The 21,961-nt window shown below is 51.7% G+C and overlaps 1 protein-coding gene and 1 pseudogene across 9 annotated transcripts in view; one reads left to right on the forward strand and one right to left on the reverse strand.

Annotated features, from left to right (window-relative positions):
• RPS6KA2 (ribosomal protein S6 kinase A2) overlaps nt 1-21,961 on the forward strand; it is a 375,962-nt gene that overhangs the window by 121,202 nt on the left and 232,799 nt on the right. Inside the window, exon 1 of one of the 9 annotated variants that reach the window (XM_074368019.1) lies at nt 696-782. The exons of the other annotated variants lie outside the window; for them this stretch is intronic. Within the exon in view, the coding sequence (XP_074224120.1) occupies nt 735-782 (48 nt within the window). The 5' untranslated portion in view covers nt 696-734. Of the gene's footprint in view, nt 1-695; nt 783-21,961 lie in introns of those variants that run through there. 9 annotated transcript variants of the gene reach the window in all.
• On the reverse strand, nt 2,174-6,551 carry LOC141578316 (dCTP pyrophosphatase 1 pseudogene; annotated as a pseudogene).

Consider the following 21,961-nt stretch of genomic DNA (forward strand, 5'->3'; position numbering starts at 1 on the left):
ACCCCGAACGAACGGGAGGTACTCCAAGTTAGCCTGTAGGAGGTTGGGGGCAGGGAGGAGGAAGTGCGTGTGCGCACGTGTGCATGTGCGTGTACAGGTGTGTGCGCGGGCATGCATGTCTGTGTGTCCAAGTGGAGGAATTACCCAAAGGACCAACAATGGATAATGCAATCCTTGCATAATCAGGGCGCATTAGTTGACCCGGTGCCACCTGAAAAAAATAAGCAACCATTTTTATTTACGTCCTCCGACCTGTGTCTCCTCTTAGTGTGAGTCAGACCGGAAGACGGGAGGTGCCTTTCACACTCTGGCAGGTGGCAGGTGGCAGGTGTGCTGCGGGAGGGTCTGACACGCGCCCCTGGTGGCGTCTCTGACAATTTCTGATCATTGTCGGTCCTGTTCCTGTGAAGCTCGGGCTTCGGCTGATTCGGCCAGACGTGCACGGAGCGCTGGGACTCGGAGCGCCGGGTCACTCTGCCCGAGCTGCACGCGGGCAGCCTCGCGGCGGACTCCCCGCAGCCCCCTTCCCGCCGGTGAGCGTGAGCGCACAGGCCCGGCGGGAGCCTGGGCATCCGCGTCCCGGCGCCGCGGGGGCCGGACGTCCTCTGCGGGGGAGGGGCGGGGGGTGGGAGGAGGAGGTAGAGGGGAGGGGGAGGGGCAGCGGGCGGAGGGAGGGGATGGGGAGGGGGGTGGCCCAGACCCGCCCAGCGGAGCGGCCGGCTCGCGGACAGACGATGACCGGGCCGCCGCGCAGGACGCTGCAGACCCTGTTTCTCAGGAAGGTAGGGCGCGCTCACTCCGCAGCCGGCGGCCTGGCGCGGGTGCTGGCGGGTTCTGTTTGCTGCTGCGAAACTGATGGGACAGATCTTGGCCAGGGAAAGGCAAGTTCGAAAGTTCTAGGGGCAGAGTGAAATTCTGTGCGTCCTTAAATGTGGAAGGGTCAGGGGTCACAGAGGGAGGCAGAGGTCCGGCATCCGCTCCGGGGAAGGCTGTGGTCATTGTCAGTTCGTCCTGTTTCTGCGGGTGTGTCACCGCCCGAGTAGACTTACCGGCGTCGTTCCCACGTGTGTTTCACGGTCAGGGAGGACGGGCCGCTGGTCATTTTGCTGCGATCTTAGAAGCACGGGCCAGTTGATGCCAGGTGATGTTTATTGAAACTGTCACTAAAAGGCAAAGTTTTAGGTGAAGAGAATCAGATTTAGCAGTTTGCCCTTAAAATTTTTTTTTTGCTCTTTTAGAACTTTTTTATGGTCGTAAAATATATATAAAATTTACCATTTTAACCATTTTCAGTGGCATTAAGCTCATTCACATTGCTGTGCAGCCATCACCACCCTCCGTCTCTGGAACACTCTCATCTTCCCAAACCCAAACTCTGTTTCCATTAAACTATAACTCCCCGTTCCCCCTGCCTCCCACCAAGTTTGCCCATTTTTAAGTGAAATAACTCAAACATATAATAGTCCTGTACAGTAAGTACGCCTCCGACTACAGTCCAAGCCAGGTCATGCAGAATAACTCCTGCAATCTGCTTGTTGGGGTTGTTAGAGAAATTACTTTGAGTTGTATGTCACATAACTGTCTTTAAAACAGAAAGGAATGAAATGCAGGGTTTTAAAAATCACTGACATCCCCCTGGGTATAGGGTTTGTGAGTCATAATACTTTTATGAAGAAAATCTGTGACTTTCCAGCAATGTGCATATAATTTTTTTTAACTGGCAGGTAATGTCCTGATTCCCTTGTTCTGGTAGATGTCTCTGTGTGCATATGCATTATATGCAGATTTGTGGTGAATAAATATTTTTATTTGTAGATCTTTAAAAATTTTTTTGTATTTTACTGAAGTGTACTTGATTTGCAGTGTTCATTTCAGGTGTACAACAAAGCCATTCAGTTATATGTATACATATATATTTTTTCAGATTCTTTTTCATTATATGTTATTACAAGAAACTGAATATAGTTCCCTGTGCTGTGCAGTAGGTCCTTGTTGTTTATCTATTTTATATGTAGTCATGTGTATCTGTTAATCGCAAACTCCTTACCTCTGTTTCCCCCTTCTCCTCCCCCCATAACCACGGTTCATTTTCCATGTCTGTGTTAGTTGTAGATCTTTATACATGAAAATATAATAGTGAAGTAAACTTATGTTTCACTTTAAAAATCACTCCCAAAATAACATTTTTAATGATTTTATAAGGTGAATGAGGGTTGTTTCCTTCTACTTTTGGGGTTAAGAAAACAGGCATTAAGGACCCAGGCGCAGGTCCACTTCCTCAAGCAGGGACAGATGTACACATGAAAGTCACACCCCTTGAATCCCAGCCGCTCACCCGCGCATCCCGCGGGTCTCTGAATCCTCACCTCCTCCCCGCTGTGATGGTTTGCTCCAATTTAAATGAACATTACACCTCCAGGAGTATTTCCTTATTGATACATCTTATTCCCAAAGATGTCAATAAAGTTGGGAAATACATTCAGTACGAGATTGAAAAATGAGTAAGTGCATGAAGGAAATAAGGTAGAAATAAGATGAAGGAAATAAGGTAGACAAAGGGATCTGAAGCCAGACACAGGGTCTGAAGGCACAGCTGGCGGGTGGCCACGGGGCTGCGGGTGTGACTCAGTCTGTGGCCTTCCCAGGGAGTGGGCACAGACAACGTGGGCTCAGACCACAAGCAAAAAGCCCAATCCAGCTGCTCAGGTGAACACATCTCTTTCCGCCCCTGAGCCCAGAGAGGAGCAGGGCCTCCCCAGCAGGGTGGAAAGCCGGGGCGACATCCCCACAGGAGCCTCTGCTCAGCACAGCGCACTTCTCAGCGACGCCTTTTGTGATGCTCCGCGTTGTCAGCCGAGGGGGAGACCAAACACAAAGCAGAGAAGCCCTCCTCTCTGCAGGCAGCTCCGTGTGGTCCCGGTGAAGAGCTCCGTAAGGCTTCGTCCTCCGGGGACGTTTGCAGCCACCTCGCGGTCGTACCCCCAACAGGGCTCCGTAACTCTGCGGAGCAAGTACGTACGTTTCATTAGGGTTTAGTCTGGGCTCCTTGACGAGTACAGGGCGCGTGACATTCGGGCCCTGGAAGAAGCCTTGTAAGTCACACAGCCCACAGACTTCCCTTTCTAGATGAGGAGACAGAGGGTCTGAGAAGTCGAAATGCTTTGCCCCAGACCATAGGGTGAGTGTGGGGCAGAGGCGGGCCAGACCCGCAGCTCCGGACACCCCGAGCTCTTCCCTTGACCTCCTGGTGGGCAAACAAACGTCAGGGGAAAGTTTGGCACAGCCGCAGAGATGGGAGTGTGACCCCTCCCCGCCTGGCTTAACCTTGTCTGTATTATGGGGAATGCTGGCCCCGAGTGCCCGCCCCTCCGAGGGTTCGCTGCTTCCAACGACTTGCACAGGAGCACATCTTTCATATGCAAACCCACCCATCGGAAGCCCACACCCCAACCACTTTCCATAGGGGCCCTCACACCCCAGGCGTCTGCCCCCTGCCCTCATCACCCCAGGCCAGGTGCAGACGACCAGGGACAGCCCCTGCACCACAGGGGCTGCTGAGACTCTCAGACCCGCCCATCCTGCTCCCCCAGTCTTGCCTGTTCCTTCCTGTGGAAACTGCAGTCAAGGCTCATGTCCACTCCCAACCCCGCACCCCCCTTGGCCCTGCTTCCCTCCACCCCCTCCACGGGGAGCCAAGGCCCCACCTGCTGGGAACTGGGGTGACAAACCATCTTCTCCTGGCGGTTGTCTCCTGATCTGTTGGCCTGGCCACACCTAAATAGTAATAAACCCTGCACTTTAAAACAGTCAGCTGTTTTTGAAACATTCAGCATGTATGTTGTGGGAAGTGAAAAGATGCTTTCCTGTATTTGAGAAATGGCTCCAGGTGAGGCAGGCACAGGAGTGGCTGTAACGGGAGGCAAATACGGACACAGATTCGCTGTACCGAGAGGCCACAGGTACCACGTGCCCTGCCCCGCGAGGGGCTGAGATCCTGTACAGATAGGTGTCTGGGGCAGGCCAAGCCGGGGGGACGGCAGAGGGGCGCTCTGCAGGTGACGTTCACAGCGTGAGCAGAGGCACCTTCCGGAATCCTGGTTCCTCCTCATTGTTGGCATGAATTCGTAGGTTTCTGGCGTTGATCTGCCTCAAAACTTCAGACAAGTGAGCATCTTCATATAGCAGATTCCAGAGCTTTTGATCCGTTTCTTTGTTAACCCTTGAGAGCCCACGGGCAGGTCGGTTCTGGGTACTTCCCCAGTTTCATCACTGTCGATGGCTGTTTAACAGCTGCGCTGCGGGTGATAGCAGCAGGGGCTTCCTGATAGCAACGCGTCCCATCCGCACAGTCTGAGTAAGGAGCCGTCCCCAGAGGGGCTCTAACGAAGTGACCGACTCCCATCATGACGACAGTTAACGTGTTTCCCTGAGGATGTTCCTAAACTGCGAGGTGATTTTATTTTTAGACTCATCTGAGTCAATATTTAAAACATTTTTACAATGTCGTGTCGTGAGAAAGATAGATGTAGAAGGATGTTAGACAAGGTCGACACAGAGATGGTGTGTAATAAATACAGGACACTTCGTGTTTAACAGGAGAAGAAAGGAGGACTCCCGACAGCACTGTACGTGGCTGTCTTGGGACGTGAAGTGCAAGCAGCGAAGCTTTCACTTGCTTGGATTAGGGAGGAGAAACTTAATTATTTGTTTTTAAAGATGAAGTAACATAATGAACATCATCCACTGTCAAAGATGGCCCCAGAATCTGGGCTCTTAGCCAACACTGCACATGGTCTCCAGTCTTGCTTAGAGGAAGGGAAGAGACTTGCGTGGGATCAGACAGGGCTCTTACTGGATCAGGGCTCTCTGCTCTGCAGGAGTGGGTACAACAGAGAATCGTGGAAGCTGGCCTCCCTGTGCGGAGAGAGGCCTCCCTGGCTGCTCCAGGAAGAATCCAGAAGCTGCTAGCCAAAACTCGTACTGAGAGAGAAAGTATCAGGAGGTTATTTCTGGAGGTTCTCAGGCCTCAGACCTCAGACCTCAGGAAGCGATGTCCCCGGGCCCGTGGTCTGCTAGGAAAGGTCTAGAGTGAAGTTCCGTGGCCAGGGCACCCTCTGCTCCGCCGATGCCGTGCTGAGTTGCAGGTTCTGTGCCTACTTCTCCAGGTTGAGGCCTGACCTGTGAACTCACAGGCAAGTTCTGCAGGCCTCAGAGCCTGGTCTTCAGAGGTGGCCTTGTGGGGCAAGTCTGGATACTTGCAGGCGGAGCCGCGGCACAGATGTGCAGGTAGTGTCACCGGGTGGCGTCCGTCTTGGCGAGCCCTGCCTGGGGCAGCGCGCACAGCAGCGGGCTGCTGCTGCTACCAGGTAGACGAGGACGTCACTGAGCTCCTCTTGAAGGGCTGCCCGCTCCCTGGGGACCAGGCCTGGGGGCCAGGCTCCTCATCGGGCTTCCACCGAAAGAGCCCTGCCAGCTCCCCTGCTACCCCCACCAAGGCCAGGAGGAGGTTCTGAGGCTGCCGGAATTGGTCCCAGTCCCATTCAGCAGCAAACTCAGCCTGGAGGCAGCGGGTGTCTGCCAGCGTGGGTTCAGAGCCGAAGCTGAAGGGGCCGGCAGCAGCACTGCCCTCTCCCTCCGTGTCCCCATGCATCTCCCCGCCAGCTGACATGCCGCCCGCAGCGCAGCAGTCAGGATTGCTTAATTGTATTGTTTTAAGAACGTAAAATTGAGAAAAAATTCTACCACGTTGAAGAGCCACAAACAGAGAGGAGTTTTAAAAAGCAGTTTATGTGAAAGATTATGTAAAGATAGCAAGTCCCAAACATTTGCTATTTGCTATTTGAATTGTTAAAAAGTGGCTGCAGAAATGTAATGGGGTTGGGGGAGGGTGTAGCTCAGTGGTAGAGCGCGTGCTCTGCATGCACGAGGCACTGGGTTTAATTTCCAATACCTCCATCAGATAAAAAAAAAATCTTAGAAGAAAATATAAATGAATAAAAAATTTGTTTTAAGAAATATAATGACCCGTGTCAAGGGAGGAGAAGGTGGAGTTTGCAAAGTATGATTCAGTAAACATTTGCCAATTTATTGGTTCTCTCTTCCCATTTTGTCGATGAAAATTCCTGTTCAGTGGAGATTGATAGCAGCGACGATTCAGAGGAGTGGAGGAGCGTGGGGTAAAGTGTGAGCAGCGAGAACCTCAGGGGAGAAAGTGTGTGATCTCTGGGTGCGCGGGACTCCAGGAGCTTCAGCCCTTCCCTGTGACTTGGAAAACCCTTGGTCTTCTCAGATCTGTGGAGTCACAGATCCAGACTTCATTTCTCTGCTTATAGGACAATATTGTCCTCTGGTGACGATGCACGTGACTAGTGACATTGCTGTCTGAAGTCAGCGTGGAAAGGAACGTGGGCCCACTTTCTGTCGTGAAGGGTGTTGAGTATCAGGAAAATACGGCCCTGGACTGCTCCAAGTCGCCCGCGTTAGGAAGGACCACTGGCACTTTCAGGCATATTATAGGGCCTTGACAGAGATTAAATTCTTCTGAAGTTAAAATTTTATTTGCAGGAGGTTTATTCTGAAATAGACAACAGATCGGAGGAGTCCCGCTACGTAGCCAGGGCTGGCATCTCTGCTCTACCTGAGGACGGCGGCCCACTCTCCATCAGTATCTGTTTGTGGGCCCTTGATCTGCACCCTCTGAGCACCAGTGGTGCCGTCCCAACGAGACAGGTGGGCTTCCCCGCAGGCGCTGACAGTCTGGTGGGGCAGTCAGCCCCTCTGCCCTCGTTAAACGATGCTCAGACACAGGATACGGAAACAGCACGACTGCAGAAGAGAGCAGCTGATTCTCACTTCCACACACCAGGGAAACGGCATCTCATTCCTGCCCTCAGCGGCGACGTACCCCCAGAATAAACTGCAGGAATGGGCCCCGCATAGCGAAGCAGGTGGGCCAGGTGCAGTGAGGGGATGGACGTGTTTAGCTCCCGCCGGGTTACAGAAGGCCCCTGCAAGGCTCAGGGATGGGACCTCGGCCACCTCTTGGATAAAACGTCCGCAAGAGCTTCATCCGTCCACCTGGTCCAGAGTTCCCTGGGACATGAAGCGACGCCAGCACCAATCCGTGGGGAGTTTGGGGGGCAGGGCAGTCACCCCAGATAGTGCAGGGATAGGAGGTGGGAGGGCGGGGTTCTGCCCCTGCTCCACCCCAGGAGGAAAGAAACCGTCTCTGCAGCCTGTCTTTCCGTCTGTGAAAGTAGGAGGGTTTGAGCAAATGATCCTCTTCTACGATAACCATATCACCCCCTGTGGACCTACCATCCTTAGTTAACTTAAATACTTAATAACACATCAGTATTCTTGGCCAGCGTCATGTTTTACAGTGACTGTCTCCCTACGGTTTTGCTGTCTAAATACACAAAATGAGATTTCTCTCTCTTCTTCTGCTCATTCTAAAGTGTCTCCTTAAACTTAAGTGTCTCCCCCAGTTCTTCAAACTGAAGCTGAGGTTTTCAAAGAATCAGTCTGTTCTCTGGTTTCCCTTTCAACAGTTGTGGGTGTGCCTCGCAGACCTGCAGCTTAGAGGCTGTGTCCCCTGTGTAATGTCTCCATCCTGGGGACAGATGGACCCTGGGTGGTGGCCGTACTGCCCAGACTGCTAGGCTGGCCCTGTCTAGAGGACACAGGTTGTTAATAACCAAAACAGAAACAAAGTCTTTATGTAAAATGATAAGCATCAATTTGATCTAATGTCTCATAAAGGCACATGAACCATTGGTATAGACTTTAGAGCAAGATTTTGAAAATACCAACACCCAGGGACAGGTTAGATGCCCTTTTGATTGGGCAGGAGAAAAGCAGCGAGTCAGTCTGCACAGATTGCCTGGTCTTGCCCTTCTGGTCCCCCGGGCCTCTTTCTCGTGGGAAGGCTGCCTTCTGCTTTTCAGGGTTTTCTTTGCTCCTCGGGCATGACTGTGAATAGTCACGAGGAACATTCTGTTTGTTCTGTAGATTTCCAGGAATCTGTGCGTCTGTTTGGTTTTGCATAAAATCCCAAAGTTGGCTAAGTGTTAGCATGCACTTGTAATACAAAGTCCAATGCAACTGGCTTGAGCAAAAAATGAGAATTTATGGGACTTGCAAACTGAAAACACAAGGATCCATGGTGCTTTACAGCTCGGAGACCTCCCCTCCCTCCAGGTTACCTGCTGGGAGGGTCCTTCCCAAGCCCCACGTGGCGGCCACTGGCTGTTTCAGACTCACATCCCCACACACGCAGCCCAGCAGGAGAGCGGGCCTCGTCCCCGCCCGCTGTCACATCTGGGATCTGTCACCCCGAGGCAGGCAGGCCTGTACCAGCTGCAGGCCCCCCTTTGAGGGTGGGTCGGGGCAACTGGAACTGTCTCCTGCGGCAGAGCGGGTCGCCCGCCGCGCACCTGGAGAAACTCTCCCCGTGACTGGTGTTCCTCCCCTGGGCTTCATCAGGCCCCTTCCCTGGAGTCTCCAGGCCTCTCCTGGACAGAGGGACGTGGTCTTCACACACCTTACCTGTGAGAAGAACAGACAGGCAGCTTTGAAGGACAGCTGTGAAATTTGCAGGGCAGCATGGTGTTAGCAAAACCTCCTAGTGATTTACGGAAACAGTGCTGTCATCGCTTGTTTCTCTTTTGACTCCCTGCTGCCCCAGGGAGGCTGCCGGGGCCGTTTAAGTGCTGTGAGCCCGGTGATTTGCTGGGCTCGGGGTGCGGGGGCTAGCGGCCCACAGAAGGACGTTTCACACGTCCAGCGTGCCCAGCATGCCCCGCCTCTGTTTAAAGCAAATAGAATTTGTCCCCCCAGAGACATTTCTCTCTCTGAATGTGATCTCCGTCCACACAGCGAGAGGGAGGTCTCACCTGGGCCAGTTCTAAATGACTCCGGGTGGGGAGCTGGGGTTTATGGGATTTCCAGCTTCTGTGGCTCCGCCCCGTTCACAGTAGTGACAGGTGTGCTGAGCTCCAGTCCTGTGGCACCGCTCTCCTAAGGACCTGGAGCCCGGCTCTGGTCCGACAGTCCTGCAGCGATGGTCCCGTTTAGCTGCAGGACCCTCCCTTCTCCCGACAGCCCTTCCCCCCTCGGCTTACCTTGGCAGGGAAAGGCAGGTGGGCAGGGCAAATGTGTCCTGAGAAAGACCCGGAGGCAGGTGTACAATGCGGGGCCGTTAGTGATGAGAGCGGACCCAGCACGTGGAGGAGCCGGTGGGGCGCAGGCAGAGCAGGGGCTTCCTGACCAGCGCTCCAGAGGGAACTGGACAAGGCAGCGCCCCAAGGCCCCGTCTCACCTGGAGGTGGTGGTTCCATCCAACTCAGGCTTTCTGCTCCCTTTGTGAGAGGCAGGCTGTGGGCGCCTCGCTGTCTCCCTTCCTGAGCCTCTTCAGCCCCTCCCTGGAAGGTAGCTGCCCTGACCTCCAGGGCCTCAGAATGTGACCGTGTTTGGGGAAGGGGCTTTTGCAGCGGTGATGAGATTAAAATGACATCATTGGGATGAGCCCTAATCCCATAAGACTAGCATCCTAAGCAGAAGAGACTAGGGCACAGATGTGCACAGAGGGACAACCGTGTGAGGACAGTGGAGAAGGACAAGGAGAGAGGCCAGGAGAAACCAGCCCTGCTCACACCTGGTCTCCGACTTTCAGCCTCCAGACTGTCCGAGCCCCTAGTCTGGGTGTTTGTTACATGGCTATAGCTGACTGTTGCAGTGCCAGGCAGGTGGCGCTGCTGGGATGCATGGCCCTGGAGCTCTGGGACTGGCCTCAGAGGATGCTGCATCCAGAATCTGCAGCCGGACTTGAAGTTCAGGCCTGACCACAGTTGGGTCACCCTCCCACTTCCTTCTGTGAGTGGGGACAAAGCACAGCTGGCAGGACCTGCCCATGTTCCCCGGTGTTCGTGCCCCTGCCCTGAAGGACATTTGGGGCGTCTGGGCCGGCCTCTCTGGGCCTGGGTGTCGACCCCGTGCCCTTGGCCCTGTTCCACTTGACCTGCCGCTTCGGCCACCCGTGGGGCAGGGAGCAGTCCTGTTCTTTCTCCTGCTGGTCCTCATGGTGGAGGCCTGTGTTTTGAAAGGAGGGAGATGCCCCCGGGACCCTAATTGCCCCAGGGGCCTCCCGGGGCGCGGCTCCTCTCCCAGGCTGGGCAACGGGCTCGCAGTGGTTGCCAAGCGTCTGTGTGTTGGCATCGCGGCCACCATGGCCCACGACCGCCCTGCTGCTCCAGCCGAGGGCAAGGGATCCCCCCATGGGCCTTGGGAAGCCACTGCAGCTGCAGGAGTACGTGTCCTCAGAGACTGTTTAAAGAGGAAAATGCAGGTCGGTGGTGAGTGTTCCATGGGCGCAGGTGCCGCGTGAGAGGGAGCGTTTCCTCCTGGTCGGAGGAGAGGGAACCAGCTGGAAATCCGGGTGTGTGTTGGGACAGATGGCGACATGCAGCCTTGCAATTGCTCTGGTGTCTCAGGGCCCCAGAGGACAGGCATCCGACGGCGCAGGAGGTGGTGTGAGGAGGAAAGTATTTAGAACTGGCATGTCTCTCCACGTCTCTGTTTTCTCACTGTTTGTGCTGTGAAGGGAGGCGGGACTAGCCCTAACCAGGATGAGGCCTGCGGGCGTGGGGCTGCTTTGGGTTGGGGTCCTGCCGTGGGAGAGGTGAGGAGGGGCAGGGAGAGACCCCTTTCAGGTCCATGTGCGGAGGACGGCACCCGGATTAGCCCGAGGGGTGAAGCCCTCCCTACATGTGGCGCCTGTGGCGCTGCACCCGGGGTTCCGAGGGACCAGGGCGGCTCCCCAGGGTGCGGGTGGGTGCTGATGAGCGGCGGGGCCGTTGTGATGGCAGCCGGCCCGGCCTTCTGAGGCCCGTTCAGTCCACGCAGCCTGGCGCGTCTGTCTGAAGGTTGGTGTGTATCCCGCGCTCCTCAGGGATGCCCTGGAATTCGAAATTCCCTTCGATTCAGGCCAGTTCTGTGCTCTGCCCTTGCGTCTGGCTCTGTGCATTTACCGTGGATACTGCGGTCCAAGTCCTTCCCACGGGCGACCTTGCTGAGGCCGCCCGTGGGGGATGCCGCAAGGGCCCCCGCCTGCACCTGGCCCCTGAGCCTGAGATGCTGCGAAGTCCGCTTTCCTGGGCGCGTCCCTGAAGGTGGTGGCTCAGTCCTCCCGGAGAGACTGTGCCTCGGGGTCCCCCGGGAGCCGCACTGCGGGGCTGACAGCTCGGACGCCACGCGGGAGTGGGATTCTAGTCTGCCCGGCTCTGGAGCCTGCGTGCCTTCTCTGAGAAATATGCAGAAATAAAGTGCAGAAAAGCCAGCTTGGGAGGCAGTGGGAACAGATCTTTCTTGTTCTTTTTCTTTCTCAGAATAGTCTTTGGGGAAATACATTAGCTTTTTAAATAACAATTCTTTGGCTCCACAATCAGTGTTTTGGGGGGATTCTGGCTCTCGGCTGGGCGGATGGCCGTGGTCTAGCCCAGCACCTCCAGTCCCGGCGACTCGGATCCATTCTGGGACTCTCCGTTGTGTTGTGTCTGTGCGCATCCCGCCTCCGCGTGTGCGCATGCGCGATCTGGACCGCGGTCCTCCCTGTCCCCGCTTCTTATTCCTTAGGCTGGTCCAAGAGTCAACAAAATAATGACGAACCCCTGCCGGATAGAAAGTCCATTGATTAAACAATTAAGTGAACGTTATAAGAAATAAAAATATGCGGTGTGGGGCAGGCAGTGATGCGCGCTGTGGGAGTAGGTAAAGTGCAGAGGAGGAACAGGGCTGGGAAGAAGGATGAGGCGTGAGGGGAGGGGTGGATGCAGGGCCGAGCATAGCGGGCAAGTCCTTCTGCCCCACAGACACCCGGGTATTGGGGGTGGGGGGCAGGGAGAGGCGGGGGACCGGGGCGGGACGCCTCCACCCTCGCGCAGCTGCTGGGCTCGGCGCTTCCTCACACACCCACTTGGGGTGTGTGTAAGCCGCCAGTGAGTCAGCAGCGCATCCTGAACGACACGACGGTTCCAATTATCCTGATTCAATTAGGTGGGGTGCTAATTAGGGTCCGTTGGGTTATTCACTCAAGTGCCAGCTTATGTTTGGTTTTGTGCATTTCCTTTTCCAATTGGGAGGGGATTAAATTTAGGGCAGTACCAAGGATGATTTAACATTCAGCATCCAAACTTAGAGGCAGCACTGGGGCAGCCACCACGCCAGAGCAACATCAGTACATTTGCCCCAGATCGAGTTAAAACCGACCAGAGCCCCCCTTGAAAACCTTCTCAACCTGCCCGCACTTCCTCGCCAAAGGCAGCCTCTAGCTTGAATTCGATATGTAGTCTCGCTTCCCGCGACTTTACACAGATGGCATGTGTATTAGCAACCTGTGTACAAACAGCACCTTGAATTTTTTGTTTCTAGAATGTCATCAGCGGGATCACAGTGCAAGTGATTTTCTGCAACATGTCCTTTTCCTTCAGCTTGTTACTGCTTTTTTCTTTTTTTTTGTCTTACTGAAAAACATTCGTTATCTTCAAATTTCGGCTGTTAAACACAGCTGCTGTGGCATCCCAAGTTTCTTGCATAGACATGGAATTTCAGCACAATTTAACATATTTCAGGCACTAGTTTAGCAAAATGTTTAAAAAGACTGAAGACCTTGAGTCCTCCCACTTGGTAGAAATATAGAGAATAGTGGGCGGCACCTGATGACGTTGAAAATATACATTTTACATAAATATTTTAATTTGTGCTTCTCTGTTACTGGTGAGGTTGGGCATCTGTTGGCATATTTTGTTGGCTTCCTTATGAATTGTCTGTTCACATCCTTTATTTGTCTTGGTTTGTCTGTGTTCTCCTGGGTGACTCCTGACCTTCTTTATAAATTTCAGACATTAATCCACTGTCACTAATAATGCAAATCACTTGAAATGGCTTGTTGTCTTTGCTTTGCCTGTGTGTGGGGTCTTTCATAATAAGAAGGTTTTGAGCTTTTTAAACCAATTCATGTTTTTGTTGATTTTTCTGTTTGTTATTTAAGTTCTTCCTACTTGAAGCATAAAGACTCTCTTTTTTCTTCTAACACTAAATGATTGTACTACAATTGATGTTGTATCTGGTGACATGGGAACCTAAATTTATTTTTCCTGTAGAAAGACAGTTATTCTCCGTGGATCAAATGAACAGCCCATCTTTGAGTTGTCTGTCTTTTCCTTTCTGTACACTTAGGTGCTATGAGACCCTTTGCCACCAGGAAAATCAATACACATTATTAGACAGAAAATTATTTTTGAAATAGGCACTAGGGCATGTGGTCATTCTGAATCAGAGTTTTCAACGATGCTAGACTTAAATTCTTTCTTAGGATGCAGAAGGGGCTTTGAATCTAGACCACGAAGGAGGCAGATCCCACCCTGTTACTGAGTTCTGCTCACACTCTGAACTCTGTAGGGAACAGAAACAGCCAAGAGGAGGTTCATAGAAATGCTTCAGGGATATAAGGGCCCTGGGTATGGACCACAGCACCTGGAGCAGGGCCTGGCCCTGGTAGGTGTTCCATGAATGTTTAGTGAATAAGGTCTCCTAAAGCATGTCCTGTAGGAAGCAGTGAAGGAGCTGGTGGTGCTGACCTGCGGAGAAGAACGCAGAACAAGTGGGGAGGCTCCCTGCCTGGTCACTTCATGGAGAGGGGCTCTGGCTCCTGTGGGTCCAGTGGGTGGAAGCAGGGAGTAGGCAGGCACGGTTCACCCTTAGCTCATCTCAGATTCAGAGCCGTCCAGGGATGCAGGGGCCTGCCTGAGTGAGGATGTGTGTCCTGTCACTGGGGGTTTCACGTGGGGCCGCACTGGCCAGAGGGAGGGCTGTGTCGAAGTGTGACTGTCCTCCACGACTGGGGGGCCCTCAACCTGGGGCCCCCGGTCCATCAACAGCAAGCTCTTTCCTGCCCTGTGTGGGGTGTGCAGTGTCCGTGCTGTTCTGTTTCAGTCACCAGACTCAGGCACAGGTGGAAACTTAGCAAATGAAGCCAGTGGACGCCTGGGCTAGTCCAAGTGGCTGGGCCCAGTTTTTAGAAACAGCTCTGATAAGGATGTCCCTGGGAGGAAGCTGGAGTGCTTTCACAAATATTTAGGGTTATGCTTTTGACCTGACAGTTATATTCATGTAATTTATTTGGGGATCCGTATGCCTAGTGGGTTTCCTGAAGTTCATAATTCTAAGTTTATCTGATTAAAGATTTTTTTCCATTATAACTTTCGGTGACTTGAGGGTCTAGAACTATTTAAAAATGGAATAGCACCATGAAAAATATCAAGGAAAAGAGGAAATGTTAAAATCAGCGAAGACATGAGTTTAGACAAGTTAAATCTGAATGACTCACTGCAGACACTGGGCTTGTCAGCAGTTTCATAAATATCTGTTAAGTCTTGTAAATTTTGTTTCTTACGTTAGGGTGTTTTTTCCTCCGTCTCTGTTTAAAAATAACTCTTGATCTCTTCTCCAGCCTCCCCTGAACAGCGTTGCTGGAGGTTGTGTGAGACTGTTCACGTCTCCAGCCGAGGGGTGTTTTCACAAACATCTTGCAGACACGGAGATCGACGTGTCTGGGCTCTCCCTGCGGGCCTGCTGCGGGAGGCTCGGGAGGGTCCCGAGGGACCACTGGCGGGAGAGGAATGAACCTCTGATGCCTCTGGCTGTTTTCTTGGTGACACTGCTGGAATCAAACATTTCTGTGGCAGAACTTTTCTCTGAAAGCCACAGATTGGTACCACCCAAGTTCTAGGTAAAAGTTTGCATTGTCCCTGGCAGATCTCGTTATATCCAATGATGTAGGTTTTTTTTTTTAACCCGAGAAAGCCATATTCTCTCTCATCTGTAAAATGGGACCAGTACTGGAAACTACCTGTAGGGCTTTCGGGACAATGGAATTAGTCAAGCTTGAAAGACAGTTAAATCTGCCGAACTGCGAGGCAGCGCCTGCTCCCGGGCACCGAGAAGGGCACGCGGGTACGCTGCTGCCGGCTCTGCTCCCAGGCCTGCCCTGGCCTCCTGGCTGCCTGCTCTCTGGCTCTGCTCTCGAATGACCTGGCACCGGCCCACCCCTCTCCGCCCCTGCCCCTCCTAAGCCTTCCTCCAGAGCAGGCTCTGCTTCCCTGCAGCAGTAAGTGATGTGTCTGGGGACTGACCTATGGAGTTTTCTCGAAGCACTTCTAAAATGTTGGGAGACATCCTCCCCAAACAGATGCTTTTAGGATTGTTGAGTTGTAACATTCCTTTCTGTCATTTATTTATAGTAACAATGGACTGGAAACAACCTACATTAATACAGGATTATATAAATATATTACTGCATCCTGAATGTCTATACATGATTCAACAGTAAAATTGACACTGAAATGTTAGTTAAGAAAACTATTCACATTTGTATGAAATGCAAATGGCATATTATGAGCCAGTGATAAAGCAAAAGTTGTGTTTTAATTAAAAATGGGTGTTAGCTATGCATACGAATTCTAGAAGGACATAAAAGACAATGTCAAAAGTGACTCTGGGGTGATGGTGCTGCAGACTGGTTTTGTTTTACTTAGTGTATGTTTTTTCCCCATTTCTTTTGTAATGAGAAATGGTAGTTTTTTTTCATAATCAGAAAAATAAGGTTATTTCTCATAAAAATTAGTAAGTAGGGTAAGACAAAGGGGATTTGAGGTTCATCTGAGCAGGGAGCATGCCGTTTTCAGAGTGTTTCTGAGCAGAGGTGACAGCCTCCCCGGTGCCGTGGGCGGCCTCCTCTACCTTAACTGCCGTGTGACTCCTGCCCTAAATTTTCCAGAAGTCGAGGTGTATCTTTTTATCTCTAAGTTACACCTGGGGATATTTGATCTCTATGGTGTTCAGAGCCACACTGGGGCCACAAGGATGTGGGCATTGATGCCCTCGGGTAGTTTATAGTCTAGCTGGAACCACAGGCTCAGAAACCTTTGGGCAGAGCAGAAAGAGGCAAGGGTAGGGATGACAAGAGGAGACAGATCCAGTTGTCAAAGTGCAGACAGAGAGGGGAGTGGGGAGAAGCTGGGCAGACCAAGAAATTTCCAGGGAAGAGGTGGGATTTAGGCAATGCAATAGAAGAGGGTGTATTAGCTATCTGTTGCTGTGTAACAAGTCACCCTAAAACTTAGCAGCTTAAAATAACCCAGGGTTATTATTTCACAGTTTCTGTGGGTCAGGAGTCGGGATCCTAAGCTTTCTTAGGCTCCATCCTGGGTGTTGGTCTGGGCTGGTCTCCAGTGACCACTCAACTGGGGAAGGACCCACCTCCAACCTCGCTTGGTTGGATCAAGAACCTTGGTTCCTTGACATACAAGACACAGAAGAGATACAGACATACAAGACATAGACATACAAGGGTCTCCAACACAGCAGCTAGCTTTATCTGAGCCTACAAGCCGAGAATGCAGCAGACTGCTAGCAACTCAGAGGTACAGTCTCTTGCCACCTCATTGCAAAAGTGACATTCCAGCACCTCTGCTATTTTCTGTTGGTTAGAAGCAAGATACTAGGTCCCGCCCACCCTGGAGGGGAGGGGGGGCAAAGGGAGGTGAATCTCTGGAGGGGTGTTCGTGGGGGGGTCCATGTCACAGGCACATGGTGAGTTTGTGCAGATTTTGGGGTAGGGGTGGGTACCCAACTTGAGCAAAAAGCAAGGAACAGTGACTACAACAGTGACCCGTATTTTAGAAATTGGACCCTCCCCTTAGTCCTTTCAGGGAAAGCCCACCCTTTTCCTGCACTTTGCATTTCCTCCCTCCAAAGGGAGTGTCTGGTTTCCTCTACACTTTGACCCGATTTTTTGGATGTCAGCGTCATTATGTGTGTGAAGGGGAAGCGACTCTATGCTGAGCGTCTGGACACGTTTAAAGTCGCAGGATCACAGCTTCTCTTCCCTGAACCCCTGGAGGGCTACGCATGCCTTGGGTGCAGTGGTTTTAAGTTCCCGCTTGTCGGTGGGCCCTTCACACCAGAAGCCAGAGCGGGAGCCGCACACCTGCCAGGAGGCATCCTGGCGCTGGCGGGCTTGGCCAGGAGGGCTCCTCACCTGAGTCTGTCTCCATGGCTCTGAAGGAGTGAGTGGTAGCTTCTTACACGAGAGAGGGTTCATTCTGTTACAGATTTGCAGAGAGGACGTCTGGAATTCTCAGTACCTTGGGAGAATATGGCTTCTCTCTCATTTGCCTTGGGTTTTTTTTTTTTTTTTTTTTTCACTGTCTGCTTGGTGCCCATTACCAAGGAGATGGGTGAGTACCAGTCATTTCCCAAGGGGTCTGGATATACACGCCTTGGAATCTGAGGGAGGTAATTAAGCACTTTCGGGAGTGAAAAGCAAACTGTGAGTCCGTACGAATTCCTACTCTGGGCTGCAGCTGGGGCGAAGGTCAGATTCTTAAACTGTTATCTGGATGAGTGTTCAGGTTATCTGTCTCAGCTGATTTTCAGTCTTAATTTTCAACCAGTTGTTCATCTTAATATATTATAAAGAAAGACTAAAAAACAAGTCGTAGAATTTAGGACATTATAATACATACAGTTTCTCCAAATATAAGGTTTAAAGAGAAAACATCCTGCAACGTAACCCGTGGAAATGTGGCACCGACCAAGGCTGCATCGAAGACAAGGAAAAGCGAGATGTTTTGTAAATGAAAGAGAAATCAGATAATGGAGCAACGTTAAGTCTTTCTTTAAAAAAAAATTTTCAAGTTAAGCCCAGCCAGCCAAGGGATAAGAGGGAAAGCCATGGAAAAAGAAAACATTGAGTCTATTTAAATATAGACCCCAAGGCGAATCGCTGTGGGATTTTGTTACAGAAGAGGATGAAAATGTCACCGACTTGAACCATGTAAATTAAAACCATCGTGAGCAGACGAGGGCTGGGACGATGAGGTGGGAAAACCCTGCATCTGTCTCCTCAGCTCTCAGAGCAGTGACGCAGGAGAAGGTGTTTCAACTTGATAAATCAAGCGTCAAGATACTGAATTACTAGGGAAATTAAATACGGCGATTTAATAAACCAGAAATGAAAGGCGGAGAGGAGGTGGGGGAAGGAAGCAAACATGTTTGTCTTTCAAATCAGGTCACCAAGGGAGTCTGTCTCAGGTTGATGAATCAGGAAAAAATGTTTACGTTTATCATAAAACTCTAATTAAAACAAGTTGCAGTTGGTCCAAGCTAACAGACTAGAGACCCACACAACACAAAACTAAGAAAACAGACCAAATGGCAAAACATAGAAAACAAAGGAAACAGGAAAATGAAGAAGCAAAATGTGCAGTATGACAACAAAACGCCGACCCCGCAGACCTGTCATTTCACAAAATGTAAGTGCGTCAAACATACATTTAAAACATTCTCAGACTGAGTTAAAAAACAACCTATTTGTGTTTTTCAAAATGCATCCTAAATAACGTGTTTATAAAAGATTGTCTCTAAAAGTCTCGACTAAAAGGATTTCAAATAAAAAGGGAAGCGAAGTTTGCAAGATGCCAAACAAACAAGGTTCAATTCAAGGGAAAAAGCATGAGAAGGCGCTCATCCTGATGATACAGGTACAGCCTGCGGGGAAATTCTAACGTCATGAGGTCGTGAATAGCGGCCCCAAGGTCCACGAAGCCAAAACTGCAGAAAAGACAAGGAGGAAAGACTCAGCAGCTTAGGACATTGCCGCTCGCCTCTGTCGGGGTGTATGTGTCTCCCCACCACCCTCCTCACCCCGGAGCGCGTCAGCGCCACCTGTCATCACTGTGCCCTGGGGACCGCCAGCCGCTCCAGGGGGGCTGGTGTCCCTGCTTCAAGGTGGCGGCTGGAATCAAACAGCAGCAGGAAAATGGAGAAACAACAAAAAACAGAAAGAAGGGCATTGTTTCCCCGCTGGCTGCACTGGGTGGGATCAGAGAAGACGGTCTGGCCTGAGCCTGTTTTTAGGAAGTAACTGAGTTTTCCTTTGAGGGAAAACCCGTCATCAGTACCCTTCTGTAGTATGCTGTGTGGATGCTCCAACGGCGGGTGTAGCCTGCTTCCCGGGTGGCTGTCTCCCGCCGTCTCTGCGTGCGTGCCACACACACGCGTCGCGTGTGGTCGGTATGTTCGTATGCACGCGCCCACTTGGCGCCTCACTGGTCCCGAGGAATTAGTCTTTTACTTTTCAGAAGGAGGGCCTTGGAGCCGGGACGAGACCCTTGGCCATGGCGCAGGCTCTTTCCATCGGGCTGGTCTGACGGACGACACAGCTGCCCTAACTCTCCCGTGGTTTTTTCACAACTTTATCCGGCCCCTTATACTGTTCATGGCTACAGAACATTTCCGAATCCCCCGGGGAATACAGGCCCACAGGATCGCGGTCGGCATAGAGCCCTTCCCGAGGTGCCGAGTGCAGGGATGGACAGAGGTGGGAGGGAGGGTGTCACGCGGACACATGAAGATGGAGCTGCTCGGAGAAGAGTGTCTGGAATTACTCTAGAGACACAGAGAGGTGCAGGGTCATGAGCTGAAAATAAAGTGGCAGATCCCGTGGAAAGGGAAGAGCAATTGGAAGTAAAATCTAAATGGACAGAAGACGGCCCACCTCCAAAAGGGAGGCTGTGCTTCGCTCAGAGAGGCGCGAGGCACCAGACCTTCCAGAGGACAAGATCAAAGGAAATGAGAAGGCTCCCGCCCACCGCAAACGTCAGGCGGTCCCGCCCGAACAGTGTCCTGGCCTTTTCCTTCCAGAACTCCAGAGGAGGGAGGATGACAGGGTGAAGCGTGAACCCAGAGTGCAGTGAGCGTTTTCCTCCCATCAGTTGGCTGACAGACGCGCTGAGCTGAAAGCGTGACCCAGCGGCCAGCCGCCTCCTCGGGATGTAGGTGGCGGTATTTTTGGAACCGTGACCTGTTTGTCTTCACGACCAAAAAGGGAAAATAAACTGAGGTGAGGCTTCCTGCGAGCCTGGCCTCCGTCCCCCACCCCGCTGCCCCTCCATCTTCCCCGTCCTCTTCATCTGCTTTGTTAAACGTCTGCCGGCCCTTCCAGATCACTCCTCCATGTTCAGTCTGTTTTCAACCCTTCCTGCCCGTGAAGGAAAGGATAAGTGGGGTCTCTGACCTCATGTGTGTCCTGACACAGAGCCAGGACTTGGAACGACCTGTTCGGACCTTCCAGACTATTTCCTACACCCATCTAACCAGTTCCCAAAACGTAACTGCCTTTCTGGGCAGTCAGAACTAGGCTCTGTGAAGACCAGCACCTAGGGATTGACTCTGCTGATGTTTTCTGGGTTTTTCTCTCTGGTTGTATTTCTGTCTCAATTATATTTTCCTACTGTATTTTCTGTTTGTCCTGCTATGACATTCCAAATAAAATCAACTGTCCTAACGATGCTGTATGAGAAAAGGGTAGCTAAATACTTGGCAGGAGTGATGCATCCGGCAGGCAGAGGGACGTAGGAGAGATAGGGCGGTTTGGGTGGCAGGACCCCGATCTGCGCTACTTGCCTCCCTCCTCCGAGTCGGTGGCCCCCAGAGGCCAGTGGCGCAGCTGAGACACAAAGGGTGCAGAGCCAAGAAGGGGGTTCCCTTGAACTCCCAGTTCTGCTAATTCTGTTGCTGTGCAAGGAAGCATCCCCAAAGCAGCTCGGTGTGCTGGCCGTTCCCTGGGGGTCTACCTTGGGAAGAATGGTGTCGTTTGCAAATCGACTATGATCAACCAGCGTTATCAAGAAAGCACGCCACTGTTTAATTTTTAAGAAGCTCTAGCATGTTCATATGTGACTTTTGCTCAGGAAACTAGAGCTGTTATTTTAAGAAAGAGTCACTTAAAAAGCTAAAACTTCTAGAAGGTAGTGTTTAAATAAAAACAAAAAACACCCTCTGGTGAGAGAGAAACTCAAGAACGGAGAGATTCAGTGACGGGCTCGGCCACACGTGCCTCCTGCTTGGACCTGAAGCGGGGCTGGAGGTGCAGCCCCCTTTGCGGTAGCCTTCACTGGGTGATGAAAGACAGGCAGAGGTGGAAAGTGGAATGGCCAGCTGCAAAAACGTCGAGTTCTCTGCAAAGAGGGGGAGAGAGATTTGAGGAAGGGAATGCCTGTCGTCCTGTAATACTAGCATCTGCCGATGACATCTCTCCTTTTTACATCAAAGGCACCATAAGAACAACTGTAACTTCCATCCCTGTCTGTCCTCTGCAGCTCCCAGCAAAGAATGGTTGCTTTAAATGGTTGGATAGAATGAATGAAGGAATGGATGAATGAATGATGTTCGCACTAGGCACTTTAAAACCCTGCCTTACCAAGTATCCACCAACCAGTGCAGCCAGTGGTAAGCCACGGGAAAGCATGCGAGGCACGAGGCCGCCCGAGGGAAACGGCACATGAAGGCGCTTAGCCACAGAGCGCCTTGGGAATGTACAGGGAAGTCCAGACAGCCTCGGCAGGGGACATCCTGGTGGTGGGTGTGAAGGCCAAGGTTACGTTCTGTTCCTTTATTTCACAAATAACTATACAGTGCTTGCTACACGCCGGGCACTGTTCTAAGTACGTTATCAGTATTAACTCCTTTAATCCTCATAACAACCGATGGTGGTACTATTATTACATTTTACAGAGGAGGAAGCGGAAGAGCAGAGAGGTTGAGTAACTTGCCCAAGGTCACACAGCTAGTAAGAGATGGACGTGGACTTTGAACCTGAGCACTCTGGGTGCTGTCTCAGCCACTGCACGAAGTTGCCCTCGTGTCATGGTAGAGAGAGCGAGAGGTTTCCATCTGGGCAAGACCGTTTGTTTAGTCCGCCCAGCCTCGCCAGCTTCACCGTTACTCCCCTCGAATCCTGCCTGTCCCCTGAGGGCCTTGGCATCGCATCTGCCAGCTCTTTTTTGTTGGCTTCCCTTTACTCTGCAACGATGGTTATAGCTGTAAGCAATTCTGAAGTCTT

Source organism: Camelus bactrianus, chromosome 8 (assembly GCF_048773025.1).
Source record: "Camelus bactrianus isolate YW-2024 breed Bactrian camel chromosome 8, ASM4877302v1, whole genome shotgun sequence".
Lineage (NCBI taxonomy): Eukaryota > Metazoa > Chordata > Mammalia > Artiodactyla > Camelidae > Camelus > Camelus bactrianus.